The sequence below is a fragment of the Clarias gariepinus genome, chromosome 18 (genome assembly GCF_024256425.1).
Source record: "Clarias gariepinus isolate MV-2021 ecotype Netherlands chromosome 18, CGAR_prim_01v2, whole genome shotgun sequence".
NCBI lineage: Eukaryota > Metazoa > Chordata > Actinopteri > Siluriformes > Clariidae > Clarias > Clarias gariepinus.
This window is the reverse complement of record NC_071117.1, coordinates 1,367,642-1,388,985: the sequence shown is the minus strand read 5'-3', so window position 1 is coordinate 1,388,985 and position 21,344 is coordinate 1,367,642. Positions and strand designations below refer to the sequence as shown.

Sequence of the window (21,344 nt, the reverse complement as noted above, 5' to 3'; positions counted from 1 at the left end):
CCCTCCCTACCCCTATATACCCCCCCTATACAACCCTATAACCCTGCCCTCCCCACCTCTATATACCCACCCCTATACAACCCTATAACCCTGCCCTCCCCACCTCTATATACCCACCCCTATACAACCCTATAACCCTGCCCTCTACGCCCTGCCCTTTACATCCTGAATCTGTGTATCATTCATAATCTTAAAACCAAATCTAAAGCACTGAAGTGTGCAGGATGGGCTGTGACACACTGCTCTACCGACTGTGTTCCAAATCTCTTATCATTAAATAGTGTATAAATGGTACTCCAGCAGGTTGCCATGGTTACCACAGACGCACAGTAGCTTGTAAATATAACACACATGTAAAGTGTAGGAGAAACCTCAGCTAATCTGAGATGTGTGTGTGAGAGAGAGCGAGCTGTAAATGTCACACTGCTCTAGTGTCTCCAGCTCTAATGAGGACATTAAAGGAGCAGAGAGGAGAAGATGAGATGTTGGTGCCCCCTGCTGTCTGTGAGCTAAACTGCAGGTCAGTATTGACAGACTTTACTCTGTGTGTGTGGAGTCGAGGTACTTTTGCAGTTCTTCTGTAATCCTGCAAGTAATATTAAGAAGTATGGGTGTCATGATCAAATCATATCAGTGACCCCTGGTGGTTCCCATCCTTATTATTATACCCAGTGCCAGATGTTCCAGCTGTTCCCATTAGGACTCACCTCTGCAGAAATTCCCTTTTCCTCATATTGTTGTTCCTCATTGGTCCGAATCCGAACCCAGGCAGATGAGAAGACTACACCCAAGCCACCAATGATACCTACACCCAGTGTATCCTGATTAAACATCCACTCTTCAAACATCTGACTAGATGGTTTATAGCATTAGTTCCATATTCCTCATACCAACCTCCTGACTCTGTCCTCCAGACACCAGCAGTGGAGTTATTCTGGGAGTGCTGGAAGATCCCTCACAAGAGTCTTCACCTGTAATGTGTTCATATTAAACTCTGAATGTTAATAAGAAATCTTACTGTATGTACAGATTAGAAAGAGCATTACACTGAACATACATAAACCAACCAATCAGAATCAGTCTCCCAGAACCCGAGCCCCAGAATCTCAACAATTCTACTAGAACCACATATTATATTCTGATTGACTCTAATTATAGCTGAAGACAAGAACGCTAAATGTTTCTTAATGGATCAACGCTGATGATCTTCCACACTACTCTAAAAAGAAATGTTTAGACTTAACAAAAAAAATTAACGCAACGTTTTGCATTAGTCTTTTTGAGTTATGACAACTTCATTTGAAATTATTTTGAACCAACAAGCTTCTTTGCGTTGGGGGAATTAGCTTTTCCTCTTCAGTCAAAGATTATTTTAATTACCCCCTACTTATTAACTGTTAGACAAAAGGCATGTTTTTAAGTTGATAACTCGTATAAATTATGTTGCTCCAAATGGCTTTAACATATTGTTTTAAAGCAATTTTGTATGTTGTTTAATTACTATAATAATTTATACAAAATTTCAAATAGCAACCATTTAAAAAATTAAGTGACTCCAAATAGATTTTTTTTTCAGGTTTCTTTTTATGTAGGTTTTATTTTTTATTTTTTAGTAGATTAAAAAAAAAGACATTAGTTCAACCATTATTTTTGTGCAATTAGCTTTTATTTTCAACTGCAGTTTAGTATGTGAACAAATTATATATAAATCTTGCACAAAATGCAAATAAAAAACTCAAAATTCAACTGGTCCTCATTAAGAATAACTAAGCATAAATTTTGCTATCACAAAAAAGTTAGGCAAATCTCTATACATATAACAGTCAAAAGCCAAGTAGCATGTTATAGAACATTCCAAGAGACTAAGCTCTGAATGACACCAGTCATTTCCAATGAGAGAGATAAATTTACAGTTTGCACTCACAGCCCATTTTTAAAAACAATATTGACAAACTTAACAACACACTAATCTAATTAGATTGATAATGTCTATTGAATAACTATTGATGCAAAATATTAATTTCAGGTGGACACATACACCTCAGTGATACTGTCAGAATCACAATGCCAACATTTTACATACCCTTTAATGTTATGAAAAATACCACAAAACCCAGACAAATATTAACTTTGAATTGTATTACAAAAGTAACTAAAATACAAGCAAACTAAAATAAAAGAAACACTCTGCTTTTACTTCTTTGCTACTACAATTTGCCTACAGTGGAAGCACACAGCCATCTATGTAAATGAACAAAAGACTTTTAAAAACTGTGGCTGTGACTGAAATTAGTTAACATTATGTAGCTTACAGTCAAATGGTCAAATTAGCAAAACTTGAATAATGTTTTTCCAAACAGCTCTCTTGCTGAGCAGATATAACAATGAAACCATTGCAAATTCATTACTTTAGTAGAACTATTAGATGTAAATTTAAGTGTTACTCACCATGAAATTTTGTTTATATTGAGTTTGGTTAGCCTATAAGTCTGCTAACACACAATCTTACCACTGGAACACGTCCAGGCATAGGGGGTAGGATATAACTTAAAGAAATTAACTTATTATGCCAACTTTTTAAAGTTAAGACAACTTAAATTTTGTTTTCAACCCATTAACAATTAAATTTGAGTTTAAATTACATGCAAAATTAAGTTAATATAATTACCAGCATTATTATTTGATCACAACTTATAAAAATAAAGTTTGCAACTTAGAAAGTTCATCTAAATCAATTAATTAGAATGTTTAACTTGCATCCATGTATTAAATCAAGTAGTGGTAAAAGGTCCTCTGAGTTAGTTTTTAGTGAGTGTGAGATGATTTCCTCCTCCTTCAGTCCAGCGAGTGTTCTGGTCCGGTGTGGGTACACCCTGGGGTTCTGCTCCTGATAATGACCACACAGTATAATTATCTGTACTTTGGGATGATGATGTGGCGTTTGGTGATTGGCTGTGTGTCAGAGAGTTTAGAGAACTAGTCTTTAACGTTTCTTATTAAATCAGACTTACACACACAGTTCTGACTTCAGCTCAGCGAACAGAACACTGGTGTTGGTTCTGGTTCTGTTTCTTCCACTGTTAATTTCAAAACTGTCTTGGCTCTGAAATAAAAAGAAAAATGTTATATTTTAAAAAAGTCTGTATGTTGGTTTGTTTGGTGGGCAGGAAGTGTTTGTGATTCAGTTTACACAAGTTTACTCAAAATTTTTATTTTTTTATCGACTGTTTTGTTAAATCTTACAGTGTTAAACCAGTGCACACAGTGGGGACATGTCCACATATGTCCATACAGGACAAATAGTTGTAAAGCAGAAAGTAGAAACACGTCACGTGACCCTGCTGCGAAATAAAGAAAGAGTTCCCGCTCTCATGTTACCGTGACTACCATCCCATCACGTGTCGTGACGAGTGAATGAGTGTATAAATGACTTGTGTATACGAGCTTTTATTGATTAAAATCTTCTTTAAGTCATGTATGTATAGGCAACAATATTATTAATTCACTCACACACATTTCTGCATTAACTGATGAGATGGATTGAAGGGAAACACTTCTGACTTTAGCTGTGTGAAACGATTACCTGTTTACGTGAATAAACGTTGTACAAAATATACATCTGTGCAATGTGATAATGTTCTTCACACATGTTTATCAGATAAATGTAATTAAATGCACGAATCTATTATAAAATCAGTACATTTGTTATGTTTATGTAATGAGAGAGAGCTGGGGGTGTGTGTGTGTGTTTGCCTGTTTGTTTGTTCGCGGAAATACAAAATTAGTTGCCAACAGATAAGACAGTTCAGAAATGTAATAGTTTTATAGTTAAAATGAACTTAAATTTGTCCTGAACTTTAGGTTTGTTCAGTCCTGGAGCACTGACACTGGAGACTCCTTCCACCCTAGTGTGTTACACTGAGGATCTGTTCACTCATACACTCAACCTGTCAGCTGTCTGGACATACACACACACACACACACACACACACACACACACACACACACACACACACACACATACACACACACACACACATACACACACACACACACACACACACACACACACACACATATACACACACACATATACACACACACACACACACACACACACACACACACCATACCTTATTCACACCTACATGTACATTTATCACTCTCCTCCCTGTACACCTGGACCCATACCCTTATGTACTACACTTTATTTATTAAACACTGATTGATTTGATTTATTGACATTACACAATGACAATAAACCTCAATCTAATCTAATCTCATCCTTCTCTGTGTATTTGTTTTTGGTAAATCAGCATTAACTCAGTTATCAGATCTCTGCTGCCCTCTGGTGCACAAATGTGTAACAGCTCAAGAACTCCAGTAAAAAAATATATATATATATACTGTATGCTAGATCATATCAGGCATTATGAATGATATGTAACTTCCTCTCTATTACATCATTTCCACAGGAAATATCATAAAAGACTTTTATAACATCATGTAACATGGTAGAATATGTTGGAGGTGAATTATACTTTAAAGTTATATCATTATGTTGAATGTAATGATGAGTAATCAGGTGTACCGTGTGGAGATACAGTGTGTTTAAAGAGGAGTTTCAGTCATGATTTTAGTTTTAATACTCAGTTGTTTAGTGGAGCATTAAATAAATATTTGTATAATGATTATTATAGGAGACAGTTATATCATAAAAGCCGAAATAAAGGACAATAACGACGTCCGATGGCGCTTGTTGATGACGTCGTCACTGCCTGGCACGCTCGCGCTCGGTTATGACGTCGCAGTTGAAAAGGAAGCGCTGGAGTTTTCCAGAAGAATCTGTGTGAAGCAGCGCGAGCGGCGCGGTGAGGTGTTCCTGTTTAAACCGGATTAAATCCTGAGTCAGGAGAGATACACACACACACACACCTCTGACTGAGGAGAGAGAATCACACACACACACACACACACACACACACACACACCTCTGACTGAGGAGAGAGAATCACACACACACACACACACTCGGGAGCAGCAACATGACCACCATCGACTACAGTGTGTGGGATCACATCGAGGTGTCTGACGATGAGGACGATACACACCCCAACATCGACACTCCCAGTCTGTTCAGGTGGAGACACCAGGTACACACACACACACACACACACACACACACACACAGCGGGGCTGGGTATCAGCGTGCTCCTCTCAGTGTGTCTTTGTGTGTGTGTATATGTGTGTGTGTGTGTGTGTGTGTGTAGTATTTTATACCCAGATTTCTTCATGTCCAGTGAAGGAACTCATTGTTTTCATTTATTTATTAAAACTAAAAGTAGAAAGATGTCCCCCCCCCACACACACACACACACAGTGTTAATCCCAGTGTCTCTCACAGGACATAGTTGTGTGTCTCTGTCACAGAGTTATACAGGAGAGATTACACTGCTGGTTATTACATCATTATCATCACACACACACAACCTCTGTGTCTCTCTATTTATTTATCATCTCTCTCTCTCTCTCTCTCTTCAGGCTCGAGTGGAGCGAATGGAGGCGTACCAGAAGAAAGGGGCGGAGCTAGAGAAGAGCCTGCTGGAGGCTAAGAAGAAGGTGTGTGAGGCGCAGCGGCGGGTGAAGGAGCTGGAGGGGGCGAGTACGGACCAGGCCAAGAAGGAGCTGGAGGAGGCCAAGGCTCAGGAGAAGCAGCTCCGCAAGGAGGAGAGGAGCTGGGAGAAGAAGGTGGAGGAGCACCGCCGGGAGGAGAAGAAGATGCCCTGGAACGTAGATACACTCAGCAAGGAGGGGTTCAGCAAGGTGAGATACACACGGCCCACCACACCCTATACCATTCACACTACACCCTGCATATTATGTCCTATACCCTGTCCACTACATCATGCCCACTACACTTTTTATTTTTTTACAATAAAAATTGAAACACTGGGTGCCGTGTGAGTGGTGGAAGATGTACTCAGGTGGACTGTCTGATGTGTAGGAGATGCAAGAGATTAGAGACTGTATGGTGTTTTCAGGGGATACTGTATTTAGACAACCTCAGATGGTGGGTCTTCCGGGTGACTTGGGAGGTACAGAAGAAGAAAAAGTGAAGTGAGTACTGAAACAGTTAGTGGAGTTAAAGAATTAAGATTTTTGTGTGAAATTTAGACAGAAGATGAGTCTCAGTGTTTTGCAGAGCTGATGAACGGAGAACATGAGAGAGAGAGGGAGAGAATGTTGTATAAGGTGGAAGTAGTGAATCAGGTAGTACACAAAATTAGTATGGTTAATGTGAGGACACCAATGAAGAGTGGAAAGACAGTTGGTCCGGATGACATTCCAGTGTGGTGTCTAATGAGTGGGGAATTTTTAAGAACAAGGGAGACTTGCAGAGGCATAAAGCTAAAGAGCTACACCATGGAGTTATGGAAAAGAGTAGTGGAAGCTAGGTTGAGAAGAGAGTTTACAGTCTGTGAGCAGGATTACGGCTTCATGCCAGGGAAGATCACTATGGAGGCCATGTTTGCTCTGAGAATGCTGATGAAGAAGTATAGAGAAGGTCAGAAAAAGTTACTTTGTGTGTGTTTGTGTGTGTGTGTGTGTAGATCTAGAGAAAGTGTGTGACTAAGTGTCCAGAGATGAACTGTGGTACTGCATGAGGAAGTCATGGTTAAAGGTGGAGGTGGGAGTGCAGCAGGGATCGGCTCTTAGTCCCTTCCTGTTCGCAGTGGTGATGGACGAGGTTAGACACGAGTCCCCATGGACTATGATGTTTGTGGATGATATTGTGATCAGTAGGGAGCAGATGAGACATGGAGGGATGGCCTGGAGAGGCATGAAGATCAGTAGGAGCAAGATAGAGTACATATGTGTAAATGAAAGAGAGGGTAGGGAAAATGTTGTGAGAAGTAGGTAAGGTAGAGGAGTTTAAATATTAAGGGGTTACCTGCCCAAAGCAATGGGGTGTGTGGTGGAGAAGTGAAGAAGAGAGTGCAGGCAGGGTAGAATGGGTGGAGAAGAGTAGCAGGAGGGATCTGTGACAGAAAGGGGGAGTTTACAGGGCGGTAGTGAGACAGAACGGGAGTGAGGCCAGCAATGTACAGTTTGGAGACATCAGCGCTGACAAAATAAGGGAAGCAGAGCTGAAGATGCTGCAAGTGGTTTGGGAGTGACAAGAATGGACAAAATTAGGAATGCCTATATTAGTGGGACAGTACAGGTAGGACAGTTTGGGGACAAAATGGTTTAATGGAGGGATGAGGGTTATATCAAGTGGAGAATGTTAGAGATGGAGCTGCCAGGCAGGAGGAGAATGTTATAATGAAGGACTCGACACTCTCGAGTAAGGTTAGTGATGTGTGGGGAGAATGACAGATGATTGTCCATAATTACTGCAGTGACTGAAGGAGGGAGATCACAAGGTTCTGTCCCCTCACTACGTCCTGACTACTGTGTGTGGTACGTCTCCTCAGGGAGAACAACATGCCATCAGTACATGTTTATTTCCTATTTTAATAGGAACACCTGTTTATTCATGACGTGTCTAATCAGATAATCATGTATCAGAAACACAATGAGGAAGAAGATCTTCAGTTACAAATCACATCAGACATCAGGACAGGGACAAACTTTCTACAGAAAGTTTCTAACACGACATCAACAACATGAGGCTCTAGCCAATAGGGAACAGGCAGGGGGCGGGACTTAAAAGAATAGTACACGATTGTTTCTCTCTCTCTCTCACTCACTCCCTCTCTGTCTGTCTCCCCACCTCTCTCTCTCTCTCTCTCTCTCTCTCTCAGAGTGTGTTGAATGTAAAGCCGGAGGTGAAGGAGGAGACAGAAGAGGAAAAGGAGCAGAAACACAAGACCTTTGTGGAGAAGTACGAGAAACAGATAAAACACTTTGGTAAGTGTGTGTGTGCGTCTGTGCGCGTATATTCAATTTACTTAGCCCTGTTACTGAACTGTGTGTGTGTGTGTGTGTGTGTGTGTGTGTAGGGATGCTGCGGCGTTGGGATGACAGTCAGAAGTTCCTGTCTGATAATCCTCACCTGGTATGTGAAGAGACGGCAAACTATCTGGTTATCATGTGCATTGACTTGGAGGTGGAGGAGGTACACACACACACTCTCTCACACACACACACACACACACGTACATACACATTTGTATCCCAAGCCACCACGATGTTAATGCTGTGTGTATGTGTGTTTTAGAAACACGCGCTCATGGAGCAGGTGGCCCATCAGACCATCGTCATGCAGTTCATCCTGGAGCTCGCTAAAAGTCTGAAGGTTGACCCCCGAGGCTGCTTCCGCCAGTTCTTCACTAAGATCAAGGTGTGTGTGTGTAAGGAATAAGAGATGTTTGTGCCCACTGCTGTCTGTGAGCAGGTCAGTATTGACCAACTCTGTGTGTGTGTGTGTGTGTGTGTGTGTGTGTGTGTGTGTGTGTGTGTGTGTCAGACGGCAGATCAGCAGTATCAGGACGCCTTTAACGATGAGCTGGAGTCGTTTAAGGAGCGCGTACGCGGCCGGGCCAAGATCCGCATCGAGAAGGCCATGAAGGAGTACGAGGAGGAGGAGAAGCAGAAACGCCTTGGACCTGGAGGACTCGACCCTGTGGAGGTGTACGACAACCTGCCTCAGGTACCCTGACACACACACACACACACACAGGGATGTTCTTTTACACTCTGATTATTCCACATTACCCCTTTTCCACTGCTCCGGTTCCTGTGCCGGTTCCCAATTTTGGAACCAGTGCCGCGATTTTCCACAGAAAAAAATTGGTGCCGGTGCCCTAAAATAAGCATCGAACTGGCCCCTAAACTCTGCTGGTCTAGTCGCGAGAACACGTGACGTCACGAGCAGGGAGTTATAGGGAGCAGTAAAAAAATAATAATAAATGGCGGAGACCCAAAGTCCGTTAATGTGGAGCGCGGACGAAACAAAATCGCTTTTAGCAATTTGGACATCTGACAAGATTCAGGAGAAATTGAAAACAAAAAAGTGTTTGAGGAAGTAAGAGAAGAAGCAATAGTCACAGGCTTCACACAAACAACCGACCAAATACAGTGGAACCTCGGATTACGAGCATAATTCGTTCCGGAAGTGGGCTCGTATTCCAAAACGCTCGTAAACTAAATTTAATTTTCCCATAATAAATAATGGAAACTTAAATTATTCGTTTTACAGCCCAAAAAAATAAATACATAAAAATAATTAATACAAAATATTAAGAAAAAATAAAACAAATTAATCTGCACGTTACCTTTCAAAAAAGTTGAAAATAAATCCCGGCAGATAAGCGTTTCCCTTTGTGCATGCAGGCACTGTGTATGTGTGAGGCTAGAGTGGAGACTCTTGCTTTCAGCCCCTCCTGTCTCTCTTTCCTCATCTTACACATTAAAACTTTCTTCTCTCGTATAAACACACTCACACACACATGCCCGTTCTTTTATTTTCTGCATTGTCAGGTTATAGTACAAACTTTCGGGTGGATCCTGCACTTAAATCCAACTAAAAACTACTGAAGAACAAAACTCAGGCTCTATATCCTCACTTAAATCTCACATTCGCGTTCACACACACCGGACTGCATTACCCACAATGCATCTCCCGCACTGGACTACACTTCCGTAAACAAAGGTCATAAATCTACGTCTCTCTCCCGCTACACTGTTTTATCTAAAAAAAAAAAAAGCAATAAACATCGCTATCGTGAGCGCAAACTAACAGAATCACTGCTGTAAAGTAAAACAAACAAACAAATGACCCAGCACCTCACCTCTGAAAAGATTTGCGACAGAGTTTCTCCGGAGAGCAGAGTGTGTGTCTCTTGCCTTCATTTCTGTGCGCGCGTGTGTGTTTGTGAATGAGGGTTTCACACACACACACAGCCGGCACAGTGTCTAATTACGCTCGCGCGCGCGCACACACACACACACACACCGCGATGAGGAAGAAAATTGATTTTTATCCTCTGTATTGAGAATTTCTTTTGCCTTACTCGCGCGCACACACGTGTGTTATAAGAAACAGTACATAATAAAATATGTTTTAGACACACGTAGTCACAGTGTTATAGTAAACAGTACACGCGTGCACATATGTTGATTATACCAGTAAGAGACGAGCACTAAGACCCAGCAGGGGAGATGAATACCCGCAGAGCAAGAGAGAGAAAAACCGTTGGCTCACTTGTGATGATGCGACGCTCGGTGTCAAAACAAGAAGCGCTGCATTATACATGATACTCAGAGCTCGTAAACCGTTTTTTAAGTCAAAACCAAACTGGTGTTGGATCACTTGTGTTTTATAAAGTCCAAACACCACACAACGTCTCCCAGGAGGTTTAAGGTGCTTCACACTTCTGTCTGATGACCAGCTTTATGGAGATGAGGATTGCATTTTCCACAGTGCCAAAACTAACTCTAACTGGTTTACTAACCATGATATTACTGGGCTTTACTGATCTGACCGTGTTGTCACTGAAAGTTGTTGGGCTCAATGAACTCTAAATGTGTACAGAGTTTCATGTGCATATGTGGAAGTGTGTATGAGTTTTGCAGTAAAATCTTGTGTGTGGGCCCCTGAGGGCTCCGGGCCACGCGACTCTCAGGTATCCTTATGGCAGCAGATACCAACTACCAATTGTCATATGAGTTTTGAGCATGTTAAGACCCCCAAAAAGCCCAAAAGAGTGGGAAAAAACTAATGATCCTTAGAAAAACAAGAGGGTCCTTCACACCCTTTGAGGACACAGAGGGATGATGTCATAGTGCTCAGGCCCTAAATACAGAAACGTCTGACATTTTATCTTTGATCTAGAATGTATAAGTCTCACTTTTATTTTTTTAATTTAAGAAAGAAACTTACTTTTTCACAATATCTATGTTTTAAGAAGAATTTCACACACACACACAGTTGTGGGAAATAAACTTCTGTATCAGTAACATTGGTTACAGATTTGCTATAGATTTTGCCACTTGATTCAATAAACCTGTGTGTGTGTGTGTGTATGTTTTCTTAAACAGGAGATGCAGAAGTGCTTTGATGAGAAAGACATCCAGATGTTACAGGAGGCCATCAGCAAAATGGACCCTACGGTTAGTAAATGTATATACATGTGTTGTGTGTGTGTGTGTGTGTGTGTGTGTTGGTTCTTTCACAGTGACTCAACAGTGTGTCGCTCCAGCTGTGCAGTGTGTCCTGGTTACTATGACAACTGATAATGATAACTTCAACATTTACACACTATAAAGTGGTTCATTTTTTATATATATATACATACACTCAGCAAAAAAAGAAACGTCCTCTGACTTTCACTGTTTTTACTTTCAGTAAACTTAATGTGTAAATATTTGTATGAACACTAAAAGAGTCAACACCATAAGACATAAACTAAAAATGTCTCCCAATGTGTCCCTGAATGAAGGGAGGCTCAAAATCAAGAGTACCAGTCAGTATCTGGTGGCCACCAGCTGCTTGAAGTACTGCAGTGCATCTCCTCCTCATGGACTGCCTATTGCAGACAGTCTGAGCACTGATGGAGGGATTGTGTGTTCCTGGTGTGACTCGGGCAGTTGTTGTGGAGCAGGGACCCTGGGCATCTTTCTTTGGGTGTTTTTCACAGTCGGTAGACAAGTCTCTTTAGTGTCCTGCGTTTTTAGAACTGTGACCTTAAATGCCTACTTTCTGTAAGCTGTTAAGGTCTTAACGACCATTCCACAGGTGCATGTTAATTAATTGATTATGGTTAATTGAACATGCATGGAAAACATTGTTTAAACCCTTTACAATGAAGATCTGTAAAGTTATTTGGATTTTTACAACATTATTGTTGAAATACACAGTCCTGAAAAAGGGACGTTTCTTTTTTTGCTGAGTGTGTATATAACGTGTGTGTGTGTGTGTGTGTGTGCAGGAAGCGAAGTACCACATGAAGCGCTGTATCGATTCGGGTCTCTGGGTGCCGAATTCACGAACAGACGATGATGCTGAGAAAGAGGAGGAGAAGGAGGAGGAGCCTCAGTATGAGGAAGTAAAGACGGGAGATGCTCAGTAAACTCCGCCCCCTCAGAACCAGAACGCACCTCCCCCCTGTTTAACGATTACCCAAAATCCTCTGGTCTGCCCTAAAGCTTTAAAACAAATAAACGTGGAAGCTGTTTGGAGTCGTATTGACTGGTGAGGACTCGGAGCTACTGGAACACAGTTACATTCTGTGTGTGTGTGTGTGTGTGTGTGTGTGTGTATGCGCCTCACCACATGGTGGATGCTCTTGCAGGTGTAGTGAGCTGTGATTGGCTGATGAACACATGATTGACATCCTGGTGTTTTCATTTCTTTTTTTTTTTTTGTTATTGTTTTTTAAATGATCTCTCCAGCGCCTCCTATTGATTTATCAGTAAAGCGTATTGATTATTATTAGTGTTATTATGTAATAATCGTGAGTCAGGATAGTTTTATTTTTCTGTCACGCTCATTAAGTTTATACACACTCGTGCATACACACACGCTCACGTCCATCATCGTGTTTATTTCTACTAGAGCAGTGATGATTCAATAAAGGTCTGCTGTAAATGCGCTCTCGTGTTTTTCTGTACACACACACACACACACACATTTCTACAGTTCATTGTTCCTGACATCCTGTGTAACTCATCATCTCTATAAATAAATGAGAGGTTTAGTTAGTCTGTACGTTGGTCAGAACTCACTCTTTAAATAATATCTTTATTTTTCATATTTGAGGACCAGAAACAACTCTTGTAAAAATTTTCTGTCTAATCAATTGTCACATCATCACACAAAACTGTCCGTCTAGACTTTACTGAATCTCCTGCAGTCCTTAGATCTCTACCTGAAGTTTAATCTGCACCATCAGTGAATCTAAATGTGGAGTAAAAGTGATGTTATGAACAGTTATGTGTGGGATTTAATAATCTACTGTAAAATAATCTACTAATGCGCTACTGTCTCAATGTAAACAAACACCTGCACCAATAGATATTAATTAGAAAAGATAAAGTGAATATTTTTACTGGGATTAGTTCATATTTTCACTTTGGCTGAAATAACAGCGCTGAAGTGGTATAAGTGAATTTTAACACGCTGGAGTGGTTTTAAGACAAAACTTCATCTTTATCCTTTTATCTACTTTTTCCATTTCTCATCTGTGATTCACTCTCCGATTACCGAACAGGGAGTGTATTTGTCTGAGCACCAAAGAAGGACAACTTAGTGTAAACAAGGCGTAAGATACTCAACCTTACAGAATGGGATTTCTTTGTATTAATAAGTTGGACAGAGAGTTATGCTGAATATCAGTGTCCCTGTGTGTAGAGGAAGAGAGGGAGAGTCCAAGCAGCTTGAGGTCCAGTGTAAAGTCTCCACAGTCCCTGGTGGTTTGAGGAGCCGTGTCATCTGCTGGTGTTGGTCCACTGTGTTTTATCAGGTCAAAGGTCAGCATAGCTGTCTACCAGAATGTTTTAGAGCACCATGCTCCCGTCTGCTGACCAGCTTTATGGAGATGCTGATTTTATTCTCCAGCTGTACTTGTCACCTGCCCACACTGCCAAAAGTACTAATACCTGGTTTAAGGACCATGGTACCCCTGTGCTTGATGGACCAGCAAACTCACCTGACCTGAACCCTGTAGAAGATCTATGGTGCGTGGAACATGTGAGACACCAGACCCGACAACACAGAGGAGTTATTAGAGCAACATGGGCCTCCATACAGTAAGACCTCAGGGGAGACACAGACTGATCGCCTCCATGCCACGCCCCACTGCTGCAGGAGTTCATGAATAAGAAGCCCCGACCAAGTACTGAACGCTGAACATGTTTATACTCTTCAGTAGTCTAACACATCTGTGGTAAAAATCTTTTTTTTTCATTCATCTTAAGTAATATTCTACTTTTCTAAAAGACTGAATTTTGCATTTTCATTAGCTGTAAGCCATAATAATCAAAATTAAAGGAAATAACACTTGAATTATGTCAGTCTGTGTGTAATGAATCTGAATAATATAATGAGTTCCCTTTTTGGATTGAATTACGGAAATAAATCAAGTTTTTAATGATATTCTAATTTATTGAGAGGCACTTGTATTATAATTTTCCTAATTTGTCCACTAGTAGGTGCTGTTTCACCAGCTTGTCTAAGCGTCTTTCTTAGTGTTTTGTTGATGCACTTGGTCTCATGTGGAGAGGTCAGTGTTCAATATCCTGCGAGTGTCCGGTTTAAGGTAAAATCAACAATGGTATGTGAAGAATGTCCCGCATTTACTGGAAGTCAGCGTTCATCTATGACGTCACTCTGGACTGCTCATGTACAAGGGTGAGTCAAAGATTATCTGTAGGACAAATGCACTATTTTCAACATAATCTTCTCTGTTGTCTGTCAACAAGCTTTCATATACCAGTATTGAAATGTTTTAGTATGAGCTGTGAGCCACAGATGCACCAGAAGTGAGTCTTTGTCCTCGTAGTTCTGCTTTCAGGGGAACACAGAGGTCAGAGAGTCAGATGGAGTGAGATCAGGACTATAGTGAGGACGCTTCAACACCTCAGAGTGTCAACAGTGTGGAGCAGAAGTGTGTGAGATCACGATGCCCTCGGATATCAGTCCTCTGTGTTTAATCTGATGTTTAGTCTTCAGCTCTTCAATAAGCGTCTCACTGTAACGAGCACTGTTGATTGTTGAACATTTTCCGCCAGTGATGTTCCAATACTTCTGGCCCTTGAGAATCCCATAAAACTGTAAGCGTTGATGAATTTTCCAGCTGATTGTTGATTTTTGAACTTTTTCTCGGTCTGTGATTGAGGATGTTTCCGTTCCAGACTCTCAGACTCGTAGTGATGAATCCGTGTCTCATCTCCAGTAATTATTCTCTTTTAAGAGGGAACTTTCACTTTCCTCAGAGTATCGCTTCATGTCTACTTTGCAGATATCCTCTGTGAGCCTGATGGGGAACACTTCTCATAATGAAACTTCCTCAAGGGCTCAGTTCCAGCAAAGTTGTTTAAACATGTTCCTTTTCCATTTCCTGCTTATTAAAGACTTCAGGAGAACAACCAAGCCAGAAAACATGGCTTTAGACTGTTCTGTGTCTAAACAGCTGGTAATATCAAACATAGCTATTTATAAGAGTTATATTTAATACTGAAATCACACAACGGTTGCCAGGTTCAGGTTGTTCAGGTTTTATTGCTCCAGCTCTTCATAATGAACATTAAAAGCAGACGAGTAGAAGGCAGAAGGTAACCTGTGTATCCTATACAGGGTCTGTAAGGTTTTATATCTGAGTTTCATGTTCACATTACATTAAAGTCACAATACTGTAGTGCACCCATGGGCTTCATGTGTTCTTCACAGTACATAAAAAAGTCAGTTTCAGAAAATAAAAAAGTGGAACATTTTAAATAAGCTACATGAGCAAGAATAGTTACCTCTGTTTTAATGTTAATACTGCGTTCAACTAAACTCAGAACTGGGAAGTTGAGATTCTGAATTGTTTTCTTACGAGTTGCATCATGTGTGTTTTATTAGCAAGCTAGCGGTAATAAGTGTATAGCAAATATGTTGAATCCATGTTGATTTTACATTTACACCATTTGGCAACTTACATTTTAATCGTGTTATACATCTGAGCAGAGGATTGAGGAAGGCCCTTCAGGGGCCCGACAGTGGCAGCTTGGAGGTGGTTATGGGGTTTAAACCTGAGACCTTCCAATCAGTAGTACAACCTTAACCCCTGAGCTACCCCTGGCTGGTTTGTTGTCGCGTCAGGTTTCCCCTCTGAACATTCTGAAACTAGGATGTATTCTGTGGGTCTCTGAATCAGAGTTCTGAAATTTAGCTGTGTTCACATCACCAGGGTCTAGAGTTGTTGTTCCTGGTTTTCAGTGTTGTGGTCCACGTGTCCATTCTGTCTGTGGGAGGTGAGCTGCTTCAGGATGTACTGACCCATGTATGTGGGCCGGTAACACATCCTGTACACACCACAGGCCAAAGCTACCAGCAGCACTATACCAACCACTACACCGATCACGATGATCATGATGTATATGATGATCGCTGATGAAAAGAAAAGAGGATGTAAGATTACAAACATATGATATGTACAGCATTAATACAAATACAGCAACTAGATTTGATGAAATGGACATGCTTTATAGTCTTTTTTTCTCCTGATAACACTCCTCTCACTGATTTTAACCTCCCCTCTGATAAACTCCAATCCTCTTTTCTTCTCCCTCTCCTTAACTCCTTCTCTTTAATTATAAACTGTTGCCCTCCCACACACAGGGGAGGGAATTCCTTCAATCTCATTTTTTGCCGCCCTTCCCCAGTCACAGATATTATCAGATCATTACCTGGTATGGTACGACCATCACCTTTTCTATTCTGTCTAAAGCTAACCACTAAAAGTTCTCTTTTACCCACAGAAACCTTCACGCTGTCTTCCCTTCCTCTGTGTCTTCATGCACCCTGTCGTCCCTCTCAGACCCAGACTCCTTCTCCTCTCTACCACTAGAGACTGTGACTGAAACTTTCCTCTTCTCTTTCTCCTCATCCATAGATCTCCTATTCCCTCTGTCGCAGCTTGATGCAGATCTTGTCTCTTACCAGAATCTTCTCTTCAAATTCTCAAAGAAAAGCTGGAAGCCTCTGCACATGATCCTGGCAAACTCCACAACATCTTCTCCTCACTACTTAACCCACCAGCTCTTTCTGCCCCTTCCTCTCTGACTGCTGACAACTTTGCCACATTTTTTGATGAGAAAATTGCAGCAATCTGACAGCCCTTCGTCCCAACCCAATTCTGACACCAGAACTTTAGGACCTTCCCTTCCCTCCCTTAGCAGAATTCTCCAACCTGTCATCTGATGAGATTTAGCAGATCATCTCATCATCCAACCCCACCACCTGTTCATTAGACCCAAATTCCTTTAAATCCCAATCTTTATCCTTGTGTGTGTGTGTGTGTTTGTGTGTGTGTGTGTGTTTGTGTGTGTGTGTGTGTGTGTGTGTGTGTAACTTACGTGTAACTATTACAGTCACATTCATTGTTGCCTCTCCGGCGGAGTTGGTGGCGATGCAGGTGTACCGCCCTTGGTGTTCAGTGCGGACGCTGGTAATGGTGATGGAGGAGTTTGGACTGAAGGTGTTATTAGGTAAAGTCCAGGTATAATCAGGTCTGGGGTTTCCATCTGCTGAGCAGTCTATCGTCAGGCTTTCCCCAGAGTACACATGAACCTGATAGGAAGACTGTCGTATGATTGGTTTATCTGAGAGAGAGAGAGAGAGACTGTATCAAGTGGAAGGACAGATATAACCTCTTATAACCTCTTAGCTAAGGCTATCAGTCTCTTCTTCATCCTACTGCAGAGAGATGTTACTAAACTCTGGGACTAAACAGCATTAGTCAGAGTGTGAGAGAAGCCCTGAGGTTCAGCAGCCGTAGCTGTGGATGTTATAGGATCAAAAACCAGTGTGGGATCAGTGTGTTCCTCTCTACAATAAGATCTGGTGTGACACTACAGCTAGTTAGAGTAGAGTAGTACGAGTTATGGCTGACCTTCACTTTAATGTAGCTAGTGCTAATGCTAATCTTGTTACTTACAGTGTACAGTGATGTTGATTGGTTGTGATTTGCGGACTTTAAGTCCGTGTTGGTCCAAATCCAGCACGGCTTCACACTGATACTGCACTCCATCGTCCTCACGCGTGGCAGTAACATTCAGCTTCACTGTCTCGCTCACACTCGATATATTGTTTACCAGGTCTGGGAACAATGTTGTATTGAATACGGTGAAAGTGGTGTTTTGCTTCTGATCTGCTCTGTTCCAGTTTACACTGAGTTTCTGTCCAGGACCGACGTTTACAATCTCACACCACAGCTCAGTCTGAGTTCCTTCTGTCCACTCATTAGGCACAGAGGTCAGAGTAATGCTGTCTGGGGGCTCTGTAAACACACACACACACTAATAATTAATAATGATCCTGTGTGAGTCACAGCACAGTAAACCCTGTAGATTATGTTGACTTTGTACTAAAGAGAAGATGAGATGATGAAACTTACTGAAAATGGTCAGATTTACTTTACAAGTAATTTGATTGTTATCCTTATCTGTGCGGTAACACCAGAGTCCTCTAGTTTCCTCCCAGTCGGTCAGACTGTCCACACTCCACAGCAGACTCATCTCAGTATTTGTTATTGGCTGATCGGTTTTAGACTCCCAGCCCAGTATATATGGTCCCTCAGGTTTGCTCTGGATGGAGCAGTGGACGTGAGCAGGTTTTCCGTACTCCACCAGCAGAGACGATGGAGTGAGATCAAGCGGTGTACAATCTTCTGTTCAGCACAATAACAAATCAACACAAGGTTAGTTTCTGTTTAACACAAACTACATCTTAGTGTAATTTAAATATAATTGTGTTTAATTTAATCTAAATCAGTAATTAGAGGTTTAGTCCAGCATCTGTTAGTCTACATTTATATTAATGAGTCTAAATGTAAACAGGTGTAGCAGCAACTACACACACATTTAGCTCTAGAATATCATTAAACATAGAAATAAACTATTAAATCAGAAAACACCAGAATAGGGAGACGTTGTAGACTGTGCAGCGGGGTGAGTTTACTGCACCTGATCTGTCTTTAGAATCCACCTTATTTTAATATAATACTAAATACTAATAATAATAATAATAGTGATTGAGAGATTTCTGTTCTTCTTGTTTACTAATGAAAAGCAGATCTGAAATGATGCAGTTTTTAAATAGACCAGCGTCGTAGATCAAGTAAAAAATATAAAGTTGTTATTATCGATGGGTACAGAGGTACCTTAGCACATGAACACCCCGTTTTAAGAACTAATATTTTTAATTGTAAGAAATTAGCTTTTGGCAAATGAGCGGCCAAACCGAGCCAAACTGAACACCAGCTAAGTCACAGCCGTTTGCCCGGGAGCCGTTTAAAACTTGTTTGCGTCAGAGGAAAGCCAAGCAAAGGGAGTGTTTTTCCGTGTATTTTTCCCATTTTGTGTAAGATTTAGTGAAGACATAGCACCATGTTTCCTGAGAATGTTATCTGTCCAAAGTCGCTTTCAGTTTGGTTTTTAAAGTAGCCGGTACCGAGAGGAATTATAAATCAATGTTAAGTGAAGTTCAATGACTATTTATTATGTATTTTACTACATTTACATGTCTTTTCTACATTTGATTGTTTTAATATGATTATAGTGTTGGAACGGATTATCTGTATTTACATTGTTTCCAATTAGACAATGTGTTTCACAATACGACATGTCACCTAAAGAACTCGCCTCCGGAACGGATTAAACTCGTATTCATACACTAAGGTACCGCTGTATTTAAGACATATAGAGAAACCGGTTTTCTCTCACAGTCTGAAGATGTTTATCTTGAACCTTGCAGGAAGTTTCCATTTGAACTCCATCTCTCGGGCTCGAAGTGAACCGCTGCTTCCTGTTATGTTTTGAGTCGCTGATTGTAAAACATTTTCCTGTTCTCTGTGAGCCCGCTCAGAAAAACTGATTACTGTCGCCTTATAGTAAAACTGAAACACCTTAATAATAATAATAATAATATCCATGCTGTGTCATTAACATGCTCTCATACATCTCACTGTTCACCTCAATCACTTAAAGATCCGGTAGTTTAAAGCTAACCGCGTGTGTGTGTGTGTGTGTGTGTGTGTGTGTGTGTGTGTCAATGCTCCAGCTGAAATATCCCCCAGAAAACACATTTCTTTGCACTTAGTTCCCTTTTCCTGGACACAAACCCTGTAGTTTGATGTTTTCCTGCCATACGAGCTCTAATGAAACGTTCAGAACAACAACTTAACCTCAGAATGAAGTAACAGAAATGAGTGGAGGGTCTTGGGTGTGTGTGTGTGTCTAGTCCAGTTAACTCATATAAATATGAAGTCGAGCTCTACACGTGTAACAGTGTGACGTGTGTGTGTGTGGTTCACAGTGTGTTGTGAGGTCGGTGTCTGATGGAAACGTCTGATGTCGTGGTCGAGTTTTAAATAAAGATGATGGTGTGATGGTGACGTTCTACAGAACAGCGAGTGAAAAGAGTTCAGGAGTGAGTGTGACTGACGGGTAGTGTCTTAATGTATAGTGATTCACACACACACACACACACACACACACACACAGCTTACCTGTGGTTGTAGATTTCCCATAGTGCCCCAAACACAGAATGCTGAGTAACAAAGACAGAACACACACGTCCATTTTAGAGCCTGAAGGCGACTGAAGTGAAACTTACGTACTGGCGGATCTGAGTGACCACTCCTAACTACTCCCTCTCTCTATCCCTGTCGCTCTCTCTCTCACACACACACACACATCACACACACACACACACACACACATTACAGTAGTCTTGTGTTTCACCTTTAGTCTTACATGTGACTACATGGTAAGTGTCCACTCATTTTCCCATGAGTGTGTGTCTCTGTCTCTCTATCTGTGGACATATTTCATTAAATAGTTATAATAGAAAAGGGTTTATAACACACACACACACACACACACACCTATCCTGAAATCATATCAGTATCTAGTAACTGTTTCCTGTTATTTTAAGGGGCCGAGTTTAACTAGAACAGAAAGTAAGATTTTTAACACCAGGAATTTCCAAATTTTTGTGCTCTGACTGTTGAAATATGTGGTGTTTTCTACCTCCACTGTGTGTGTGTGTGTGTGTGTGTGTGTGTGTGTGTGTGTGTGTGTGTGTGTGTGTGTGTGTGTGAGATGTAAAACCTCTGCAGATCCGAGAGACTCGAGGTTGACCAGGTTCCCAGAGGACAAGGTGCTTCCAGAGATTATGAACTTCAGGAAGGAAACTCAGACGAGTTTTTCCACCAGAGTCCCGTCATTCAGCCGTCTGGTGCTCGAGAGAGAGAGAGAGAGAGAGAGCTGACGCTACTGGGTCACTTCAGTGTTAGTGCTGGAGGGGAAGGAGACACTTGGAGAGGTGTGATTAACACAAACCTTCTCTTCCAGCTAAGCAGGACATGGACTGTCAGTGGGAAACATGTCCGGATGATTATAAGTGTATCTGGCACCAGAACACCAGGGGTCAGAGGTCAGTGACTGTGAATCTGTGTGAAGTATAACAGAACAACAGGAGAACAGTGTGTTGAATTACACGAAGTGAACAAAAACATTCTGTATTGTAATGTCATCTGAATTAAAAAAAAAATCATTAAAGCATTAACAGTGCTTAGAATTTTTGGCACTGCAATTTATTGTGTCTGTATATTTTAAATTTAAATGTAACTCAA

At 41.1% G+C, this 21,344-nt stretch overlaps 2 protein-coding genes across 3 annotated transcripts in view; one reads left to right on the top strand and one right to left on the bottom strand.

Annotated features, from left to right (window-relative positions):
- The window catches only part of LOC128506317 (carcinoembryonic antigen-related cell adhesion molecule 20-like), a 33,445-nt gene extending 13,042 nt beyond the window's left edge, over nt 1-20,403 (bottom strand). The window contains exons 1-5 of one of the 2 annotated variants that reach the window (XM_053476721.1): nt 20,217-20,403; nt 18,105-18,377; nt 17,646-17,987; nt 17,065-17,310; nt 14,066-16,096 (exon numbers count right to left, since the gene is read on the bottom strand). In XM_053476721.1, the coding sequence (XP_053332696.1) occupies nt 15,900-16,096; nt 17,065-17,310; nt 17,646-17,987; nt 18,105-18,377; nt 20,217-20,289 (1,131 nt within the window). In that variant the 5' untranslated portion in view covers nt 20,290-20,403 and the 3' untranslated portion in view covers nt 14,066-15,899. Of the gene's footprint in view, nt 1-14,065; nt 16,097-17,064; nt 17,311-17,645; nt 17,988-18,104; nt 18,378-20,216 lie in introns of those variants that run through there. The other variant, XM_053476722.1, reaches the window with a different exon arrangement.
- On the top strand, nt 4,813-12,598 carry cdc37 (cell division cycle 37 homolog (S. cerevisiae)). Its single transcript, XM_053476720.1, has 8 exons — nt 4,813-5,153; nt 5,542-5,823; nt 7,809-7,914; nt 8,007-8,122; nt 8,225-8,347; nt 8,474-8,656; nt 11,047-11,118; nt 11,937-12,598. The coding sequence occupies exons 1-8, from the start codon at nt 5,046-5,048 to the stop codon at nt 12,075-12,077; spliced, it is 1,131 nt and encodes a 376-aa protein (XP_053332695.1). The 5' UTR covers nt 4,813-5,045; the 3' UTR covers nt 12,078-12,598.
- Nucleotides 20,404-21,344: the final 941 nt, after the last annotated feature.